At 35.6% G+C, this 10,858-nt stretch overlaps 1 protein-coding gene across 10 annotated transcripts in view; it reads right to left on the minus strand.

Annotated features, from left to right (window-relative positions):
- RALGPS2 (Ral GEF with PH domain and SH3 binding motif 2) overlaps nt 1-10,858 on the minus strand; it is a 130,787-nt gene that overhangs the window by 18,171 nt on the left and 101,758 nt on the right. For all 10 annotated transcript variants that reach the window (XM_036342247.1, XM_036342242.1, XM_036342243.1 and 7 more), the window contains 4 exons: nt 6,616-6,753; nt 5,354-5,444; nt 2,020-2,087; nt 630-759 (listed from right to left, as the gene is read on the minus strand). In XM_036342247.1, coding sequence (XP_036198140.1) covers nt 630-759; nt 2,020-2,087; nt 5,354-5,444; nt 6,616-6,753 — 427 coding nt within the window. The remainder of the gene's footprint in view (nt 1-629; nt 760-2,019; nt 2,088-5,353; nt 5,445-6,615; nt 6,754-10,858) is intronic.

Raw genomic sequence — 10,858 nt, forward strand, 5'->3', positions numbered from 1 at the left:
ATGAAGGTCTCAAACTAAGAGTGTAGGGAAAGTATTTTAGGAAACAAGGCCATATCTACTGATGTAATAGAGAATGCTTTAAGTCTCCAGTCTATTAAAAAATTGTTTTCACACTCACTTTGGAAAAATAGGTATTATATTTTCACAAAAATCATGGCAAAGGTGAACCATAGGCCCTGTTTTGAAAAAAAAAAAAAAAAAAAGATCTTGCAAAGCTTAAGAAATTAAACATAAAATCATTTCCCACTGTTTATATTTAGGAATAGAAAGAATAATTTATATAAACCTTAATTTATGGTGACAAGCATTAATTGTCTTGATACAAAAAAAGGGTTATAATTTAAAAGTAAAATAGTATATTGCTTTCCTGATTTCATTTATGATGATGCTCTCTGATACTCATTTATCTCCCTAAAATGTGAAGGCACTGTTGGGGAAAAACTCATTTCCAAATTAAGGTAAAGGAAGAAATAAATGATTTTAGGCAAACAAGATATTTTCCTGTATACTGTATACTACAGTATACAAAAAAATTATGAGGACACTATTTTCTGTTTAATAAAATAAACAGAAAATAAATGAACTGAAAATGATTTACAAATTAGAAAGAGAAAATGAAAAATGCTGACTTATAACCCAGGCTATGGCACTTCCTATGTCCATGTGGAATCAGGTTCCGAGGGGATGGCAGTGTGTGAGGTAACAAGGCTCCTTCCGCTGCCACACTTCTTCCACTTTGTGGAGATCCCAGTTCAGGACCTAAGGGGTCAATTTAAAAAAAGGGGGGGGGGGGAGAGAAATTTTAAGATTGTCCTCCTATTTTAATCCCTTCATATAAAAAGTGGTTTAACTTTTAAGATGTTAATTCCACTTAATTAACTGAAGATGAGAAATAGTTCTGTAAGTCTTAAAACACAAAATCCCAAAGCACACAAAATCTACTGATTCCTGTCTCTCTGATGTGCACTAAGTAGGCAGTATAACTATTTCCCCCGTTACAGAGGCAGAAGCAGAATGAACAGAATTGGGCTCAGGGTCTCCCACCACAGGTGACACCTGGACTGAGCACTCAGGTCTCCCCGCTCTGGTTCACAGCTCTATTTTTTAGTTTACAGGCAGCTTCTTTACTCTTACTTCCAGCTTCCTTTTAGGTAAGATAAAAAACACAATTCCAAAGTACACAGATTTGCAAAATATCACTGTAAGAAAAGCAAATGTAAGAGATTTGGCTAGAAATGTTTTCCTTGGCTAGGAATACTCTCCCCACGAAACACAGCCATGGTTTGTTCTCTCGCTTCCTTCATACATTATTAGATGGCTCTTCAAATGTTTTTTAGAACACAGAGTAATATGAAGCTTATTACCAAGGTCTGTGATTGAAATTTTAAAAAAGGCACTTATCAATTATTTACTAAATAATGAGTAGTCTTCAATTTTATATTTTTTAATATGCGTGGTATATATGTAATACCCTCATTGTAATGCAACAGGTAAATTAAGGACTATGACTATATTTTAAAATATTTCAGTACTTGACCCAGTATTAAAGTAAAATTTAAAAAAATTAACTCACTAAAATTGACTTAATTATTTGAAATAGAATTTTCCATTTGACCACAGAAATTTCTAATGTAATCAATACTCATAGTCTAGCACAGTGTAGTCTTAAAAAAATTAAAATAGATATTTATAAACATTTATCTGTTATTTTCTGTCCGTGGTATCTATTTTCCTTGATTAGTCAGAATATCTTTTTTTCTTCTTTTAAAATTAAATTTATTGGGGTAACACTGGTTAATATGACAGAATATCTTTTTTTTTACATTATTGACAAACTACAAGTAACAATTTTTTTAATTAAAAACCAAAAAAGCCCAAGCAGAAAAAAACATGTATTTTAATACTAAAAGTAAATGTTGCATGCAGTATAAAATGTGCTAAGTATTTACTTACTTTGCAACATTTTCCTTCCCATTAGGTTACCCGATTTATTATGGTAACAAGAGAAAATGCACTAACCTACTAAGTCTTCCCTAGAAGCAGCAGAGCGTGGTGTGCTTGTCCCTGGTTCTATCTTTAATGAAAGCCTGAATTCCAAAAAGAAACAAAACACATAAAATGACCAACATTTGACAAGCTAATATTAACATCATGTATTTTCCCACAAATTAACTAAAAACATTTTAATAAAAGAGTCTCAGCTACATATTTTTCTTTGAACGCAAACTTGAATAGTTAAGTCTCCTATCTCTTTCACACGAAGCTGATCTTATGGTTATTCTAAGAAATATTAGAAAGGGGAATAAACATTAAAGAGTCACATTTAAAAACAGAAAAATCTCCCAAAACTACCCCAACGTTGTCAAACAATTCATCACTTTTAAAGATATTTGATGAATGACTAAAAGGTGATTTACACTGGAAGTTATATTGATAACTGATACTTAATTCAGGAACTTTCACATATATTATTAAATATATTATGCAAATTCTTCCTAGAATCTTTACTAGAAGGGCTAATGACTTCTGTAGCACTGAAAGTTTAAAAAACACCTTATTTAAAACTCACCATACAAAAAACTAACCAACTCATCAAAAGACAGGTCTATACAAATAAAAAGGGTTGCTTGCAAAATTCCTGATAAATCCCTGCCCTAAGTCACAGTTTATTAGTTGGTACTTAACTTCCATATAGGATCACAGGCATAGTTTTGAATTCCACAGCAAAAAGAGATTATGATTCCTATCAATGGAAACTATTTCATGAAATAGGATACTAAAGCCATTGTGGAAAATTCTTTGGTGTAGTCCACAAAGCCTATTAGATGCATTTGTCTGAAAATTAATGAAGCCATTTTATTTTTAGCATTCTGTCAACTGGATTTATGAAATTACATAATACAAGTGACATTCATAATGATAAATCTATTATAGGTCTTTAACTTATCACTTCTTTGGTAACCTAAGAGGGGATTACATATCCTTATATTCCAATCATTGGACAGTATTAAATGCATGTGTTGAATATGATTAACTAGAACTCTCTGCTTTCTTTTTACAGAGCAGTTTAATCACCTGGGCTGCAGACTACACTGAACTCATTCATTTAATAGTCACTGAGCATCTACTTTGTGTTGGGCACTTTGGTCTCATGGAATATAATAAGAGACGAAGGCAGACATGGTGGCCCTGCCCTCCTGAAGATCATAGTCTAGTAGATGTAAGACAAAGAAGTAAACAAAATAACTACATTTCCTGACACAGAAGCAAAACAGAAGAAACAGCAAGGAAGCTATGGGTGAATCACAGGGCTATCAGCAGCAGCAGCACATCACGGGCAGCCGCACAGAAGTGGAGCATCATAAAAGTGCAGCAGTGAAGGCTGGCCAGTGTCAGTGCCTTTATCATCATCAAAATACCGTGAGATAACAGTGATGCTGAGTCAATGAAAAAGATGTATCATCATCAAACACTAACGTAAGAGCAGTGATGCTGAGTCAATGAACAAAATTATGTTCAGTATTAAAATGAAAGAACTTCTATAGAATTCCATCCTGATTAAATCCTATGCATGTAATTTGTAATATCCACACTGACTGCCTATATAGATGAAGTTGCCCAAAACAGAGGCATTTGGATAAATGAAATATCATTTTTATTTAAATCTCTTTCATCAGAAAGATACACTTTTCCCCTAATTACTTTAATGGCTCCTATCTTAAAATGCTCTGATTTTCAACACATTTAATTAGTAGGCTCACGCAACATAACTGCAGCTTTAGAAAAACAATCTATCTCCTTCAGTATCCCATCTGATGCCCCCCCACCACCAAGTGGGTTGGAGTCCTGCAGCAAACTCAATGTTTGATCATTCCCTCCCCTGGAACACCTTTCCTTACCCTTCAACACGGAGCTAATTCCTACTCGGATTCAGCCTCAGGTGACACTGTCTCCTGAAGCTGTTCAGGTTTCTCTTCACTTTTCCCACGTAAAGCTGAGTCGGGTCCTCCCTTATCTATGCTCCCATAACATACTGGGCATATCTCGATTATAGTACTGTTTGAACTGTTTTGTAACCATCTGTTTTGTGGATGTGTTTTGCATTAGATTGCGCCGCTTAAGCATTTTTCAGAAATTTTAGCCTTTTACTGGTATTAATTGTATTCTGCAAAATTCTTTAAAAATTATTGAAGTTATGAAACAAGGAAGTTGATCATCACTATCATATGAGATAAAAACATTTTTATATAATGCATTAATACTGAAAAGTAACCTACTCTTTCAATGTGATCAAATTTTAAAGACTTTGATTGGAAAAAATATTGGTGGAAGACACACCAAGTTAAATTTTAAACTTAGGAACAACTGGCATAATAAAGCTGAACACAAAATATATTTTTTTAAATTAACAAATGAAGCAAAAAACCCTACACAGAATCCTAAAGGGAAATAAGTTCTTTACTCTCTCATGTTTAGAAAAAAGCTGGCAGCTGTGATGTATAGCATACCACTGAAAAATACAAAAGGTTAATTCCAAATTCCCTCCCACCTTGGTCAGTACTGTGGATGGTAATGAGAAGGAAATGAACACTATTTTAATAATGATTTTTAAAATCTTTAATAAAGGACTTGCTCTAATAAAGAAAAGGGTAAGTGTGGTGCTATATACAACTATATATCCAACCCAAAGGCAAGAAGGTTCAATATTCTCTCAAATCACAAAAACTATTCCAAGAAAGTTCAAAGATGTGTCAAAAATCATCATTAAAAAAGGAGTAACTTTTCTACTTGTAGACGGTTTCATTAATTTTTCAGTCTATTAAAAGATAAATTTCCATAAAGATTCAATGCTTGAATAAATAACGGAAGACATTTAAACTAGAATTATCAAACATAACTATTAACAATCTGAGAAAGATGAAATAGTTTTTAATAAAAGGATAAATGAGCCCTGGCCAGTGTGGCTCAGTTGGTTGGGCATCGACCCATGCACTGAAGGTTGCAGGTTCAATTCCAGGTCAAGGCACATGCCCAGGTTGTGGGTTTGATATCCAGTTAGGGGGTGTGCAGGAGGCAGCTAATTGATGTTTCATTCTCACATTGATATTTCTTTCTTTCTCTCTCTCTAAAAATCAATTAAAAATCTTAAAAAACACACAGATGAAATATTTGTACATTGACTCAATCATGTCAAGTGTTATTAAAGAGAAATACATGTAAATACCTTTACCACTGCAAATATATGGCTGGATCAGGCACTTAGGTGATATGATGGAAGACTTAGATGTTTAAATACATTGGGATGAGTGGGGGTAGGACAGTTATACAAACCATTTTTGAAGATCCAACCTACTTGTAATTATCATCTTCCACAAACTTTTGTAGTTCTTCTATATACTGAACAGAGTTCAGATATTTTTGGACGTGAGGCAACATGGGGATATCTAGGCAAAATGTAGTAAGTAATTAAACATCTGATAAAGTACATCTCAAGCACAGTTTTAAAAATTAAGCTGAGAAAATGATATTTAAAGGTGAATTAAGGCCACCTGGCTCCAAATTTAAATTAATTTTAGAAGGACATTACTGAGGAAAAGTTTATTTAAAATAAGAATGAAAGTTGTATAGATTAAAGAAACCTCCACAAAACCCAAATAGCCCCATTTACAAAGTCCATCATATTTGAGAAATTTCTTAGAAAAAAAAAAATCAGATGTCATTGTGACTTATCTTAAAATCTCATCTAAAGGCAAGATGTAAGGCAGTTTTGTTTTCTTTTAAAGAAGCCTGGCTCCCATTTGTAAATGTAGTTTTTCTTCCCCTACTTAGAAATTTCAAACATTAATTTAACATTATAATTTGGTATGTTTAAAAAAAAATGAGAAAAGGACAACAGATAGTTTGATTTAACTTTCAGTAAGATTCACCCCCCCCCCCAACTTGTAAGAAGTTTTTGAGGTTTTCTTAAAAGTTTAGACATAGTAAAGTTAGCTTTAAGACAAATTTATTTTAAAGTAATTAACAGTGTAAACTCACTGTTTTATAATACCATAAAAATTATGTCAGTAGCCTATATTTAATTAATTCCCTATCAAATTAAAAGAATTCCAACATTATTAAAATATTAAAAAACACACACAACCTTTTCTAATCATCTGGGCTTGTGTAAGCTGTTTCTATACATGTGCTTCCACAAAGTAGAACTTGGAAAAAAATTATTTACTCAATATCAAACTCAAGAAAAGTGAATAAACTGTTACCAAGGTCAAGGGTCTTAGCTCCTTCCCTAACTGACAAATATAAGAACTGTTTCCATAATAGATCAGGGAGATCAAATGGGATGAATAGAAAATAATTTTGTAAATTATGTTAGCAAAGTTGTTACAAAATAACAAAAGAGCAAAGAAAAAACTTAAAATTTTAACTAAGAAATACTTTAATATCTTAAAAGCGAGATCTTAAACTGGATGCTAAATATTAAACGTGAAATAAAACAGTCACTGTCATCCTTTGTGTTAAGATGTTTCCTGCTATGTGAAAAGTGGCCTTCATTGTGTGTAAATGAATTAGCAGAATCACAACATAATGGCTTATTATCATCCTTCAGAAACTTACCATATTCACAAGACTGCTGTAAATCAGATATTATTCGAAGGATGTTATTCATCAAATTTGATCTCTGCTCACTTTCTAGAATGCTGCCAGTTGACGGGTATGCTGAATCAATGTAAGTTAAGTCTGACAAATAGATACCTGGAATGAAATTAGATAAATGAGAGTTTTCCTACTTGTAGTTTGGAAGAGTATGGCAAAGTGAAGGGGGAAAAAGCTAGCTTATAGATGTATTTCAGTATATGCCATATTTAGAATGTAGCATTATGAATACACTGCAGCCTTGTAAAAACACGGCCACTGAGGCCTACATTTCCATGGCATTGGGGCCAAACTTGGAAATACAGGGTGTGACAAAATCAGGTTCACAGCTGTTCAAATGGAAAATAATACAATAATTAATGAATAATGATACAAGAATAAACTCTGTGTTTCACACACTCACAACTATAAACCTACTTTTGCTCCAACCTTTTTTATTTTTTATTTTTGGTAGAAGTCTTCTTCTGATACTACCTTAAAGTATGGCTTTAAAAAAATTCTCACCCAAGGACATGCTGAGAGAGAGAGAGAGAGCGCGCGCGGGTGTCCTGGCTCTTGAGCAATATCAATCAGTGGTCTTCCACATGTGCCCTAAGTGGGGATCCAACCCCAAACTCAGGTATGTGCCCTAATTGGGAACAGAACCAGCAACCTTTTGGTGCATGGGATGATGCTGCAACCAACCAATCGAGCCACCTGGGCAGGGATCATTGCTTTGGTTTTTAAAGCTGTATCAATTCATACTTCCACTGACAGTATGTAAGTTTCTACTGATCTACACTTGATATTATCAGCTCCTTAATTTTTGCCAATCTTGTGAGTGTAAAATATCACTGTTTTAATTTTCATTTCCTTGATTAATAATGATATTAAATGTTTATATTTCCATGAAATGTCTTTTGTCCATTTTCCCCCTCTGGGTTGTCTTTTTCTTACTGATTTCTAAGTTCTTAATATACTGTAGAAATGAACCCCCTTGGCAGTTAAATTTTATCCAGTTACTCTTCAACCTACAATCTAATCTGAAGTCAGTATTTATATCTCACTGCTGGAACTTATTCTGGTAAAGGGATAAATGGCCTCCTCATTATTAGATCTTTAAACATTTCGGTCTCTTCCTTTCTCTCTGTAGTCTTTTTACTATTCCCTTTGTTCCTTGGTCTTAACTGGCTAGAACCTTCCTACTCTCCTCTGTTCTTGTTTTTTTTCCTCATGTTCCCTGGAATTTGGTATTCCTCATGGTTCTTTCATTAATCTTCCTACTTTACATGTACTTTTTCTGGATTATTTTACTTCTGCAGCTTCAACTACCACCTACTTGCCAATGACTTCCCAAATCTCTCTGTAGACATGATCTCCTGACTTATTTTCCAGCCAAACTAACTGTTATTTGTTCCTAAACACTTGCCATTCCAATTTCCTGCTGTGCTTAGTGATATTACTAATTGCTAAAGTTTGAAAGCTCAACTCACTCTAGTGAAAAAACTCAGGAGGAATTTACTACTCATATTTTCCCAGATTAAATGACTAGTGAATAAAACATGATTGCTGAATGCTCATGCAATGTGTTACGTAATATAAATCAGAGGCCAGAAGCTGGCAGTCCATCTGTCCCAGTGTTTGTAAAATCAGCAAGTATCACAGGAAATACCTCAAACCTTTCTTTTCCTAAAAAATGGGGAGATCTGCAATAATGAGGTACAGCAGAAAAGGGTGCAGACTCCACAACTATAATAATATCAGTTTGTCATAATCCTCATTTTCCTGTTATGGTCTGATTTACTTCACTTATTACATCACCTACCTCATTCTTGCTCTTTTTTAAAAAATTGATTTTTAGAGAGAGGAAGGGAAAGAGAGAGGGGGAGAGGGAGAGAGACACACATTGATCGGTTGACTCCCGCACATGCCCTAACTGGGATCGAACCTGCAATCTGGGTATGTGCCCTGACTGGGAATCGAACCACTACCTTTTGGTGCACAGGACAATGCTCCCACCAACCGAGGCACACACCAGTTAGGGCTCTGCTGCCTTCTTGTGGTGAGCATTTGTCTTTATAGGCCCTTGAGTTTGCAACCCTTGGTATCTATGTATGTCACAGGAATTTAAAGAAACAATTCTGCAAAAGAGCCAGAAACTAAGCTGATTTTAAATAAGGATATATGGATCAACAGTTGACAGTAGAGTATCAGAAAGATAAAGTACCGGGAGCCGGTCCATGCTTGCTGTTTCAAGGGACCTGGCATATATGGCATACTGTTCTTAATATGTTTGCTCACCTTCTTGGCACTATGTGTTTTAACCAAGGTCTCTGAGAAAGGTTGTTTCCCCAGGTAGGGATTTTCCCCTGAAGTTAGGGAGGGAATAAAACCTCTTAACTAAGTGCCAGGCGGGTAATTAATCACTTTAACTATGAACAATCATGCTTAAGCTACATAATCTTTACTCCCTGGAATGGAGATAAGAAACGCCCTAACCTTTGGAATAGAGATTGATAGGATTGGAATCAAATGGTATAAATACAGATGTAACAAGACAGAACTTAGAAGACAGAACTTATAAGACAGAACCTACACAGAACCTAGAGACAGAAGAACTTCGCTGGAGAGAACATGGCAAAAGATCCTGGACAGAAACTGGCAACAGAACCTAGAGACAGAACCTAGCGAGAGAACCTGGCTGAAGAACCTAGAGACAGAACCTGGCTACAGAACCTGGATAGAACATGGCAAGAGAACCTGACTAGAACCTGGTGACTGAACCTGGCTGGAGAACCTGGAAAGAACCTGGCTGGAGAACCTAGTGAGGGAACATGGCTACAGAACCTGGCTGGAGAACCTAGCAAGAGAACATGGACACAGAACCTGGCTGGAGATCCTAACCAGAACTTCGCTGGAGATCCAGACCAGAACTTGGCTGGAGATCCTGGCTAGGCTGCTGATCAACTGAACGCTGTCTCCGTGTCATTCCTTCTTTGCCGACTCCATCCACACCTTTGGGGACCCCTGGACCTGCTGGGGTTGGACCCCAGCAATAAAGTACAAGCTACATCAGTGATGGTGAACCTATGACACGCGAACTCGTTTTTTGGTTGATTTTTCTTTGTTAAATGGCATTTAAATATATAAAATAAATATCAAAAATATAAGTCTTTGTTTTACTATGGCTGCAAATATCAAAAAATGTCTATATGTGACACGGCACCAGATTTAAGTTAGGGTTTTTCAAAATGCTGACACGCCGAGCTCAAAAGGTTTGCCATCACTGAGCTACATCAACATCGAGGGGAAAGCACATGGTATGTACAGAAGAGGGAGCCCAAAGGTATTACCTAGCAGCAGCAATCAGCAATTATATACTCCAGTGAGAGTGTGGCATAATGCTCTGGAGTTAAGAGTTTAATCCCCCAGTCTACCACTTAGTGCTGAAGTACTAAGCCGAGTCAATTGAGATGCCTAAATTTGTGTTTCCCCAGCTACTGAGTTATTGAATCACATTTCCTGATTTAATGAAATATATTAGCATAGTTATAGTGCTCAACAACTAGTAATTCTCTCTCCAGCAGCCTAATTTCATAGCAGAAGCACGGGGCCAGAGGTAGGTAAAGGTGACTTGTCCAAGTTTACAGTGTGTGTGTGTGTGTGTGTGTGTGTGTGTGTGTGTGTGTGTGCCCCCGCCCCACAGGCCAGAGTTATGTTTGCATTTATTTCATATCAACCATAAGAATAACCTTATTCAGACAAGAGGCGCCATGTTGTAGAGCAGAAGGAAGTGACATATAGCATAAGAGTTTAGGTTTAAAAAATGTTAAATTTCTGAAATAATTTTATACATAGATTTCCACTTATTTTTGGTAATGATAAGCATATTACAACATTAGGTTTCTTATAACGTTTAAAGTCTTCAAAAATGGAAACTCAGTGAAATGTTTAAAACTTCTAGGCTATAAAGAGCATTACATTCTTTAGGTGGCTGCCTCCTGACCCAGTGCAACTAGTTCTTTGTAACAAAAGACAAACTCATTAGCCTGCAGCTACTTCTAAGTGAGGTTGAGTACTGTGTTTTTTCAGTATTTAACTTAAAGGATCTCTGGCCAGCAGACTACAATGTTTGTTTTATAATTGCCGCTGAACTAGGATAGTTTGTTTCCAGATGGTGCCCTTCCTTCAACCTGCACAGTCTCTCCTTGTTCGGAGCTATTCA

Source organism: Myotis myotis, unplaced genomic scaffold, assembly GCF_014108235.1.
Source record: "Myotis myotis isolate mMyoMyo1 unplaced genomic scaffold, mMyoMyo1.p scaffold_m19_p_18, whole genome shotgun sequence".
NCBI lineage: Eukaryota > Metazoa > Chordata > Mammalia > Chiroptera > Vespertilionidae > Myotis > Myotis myotis.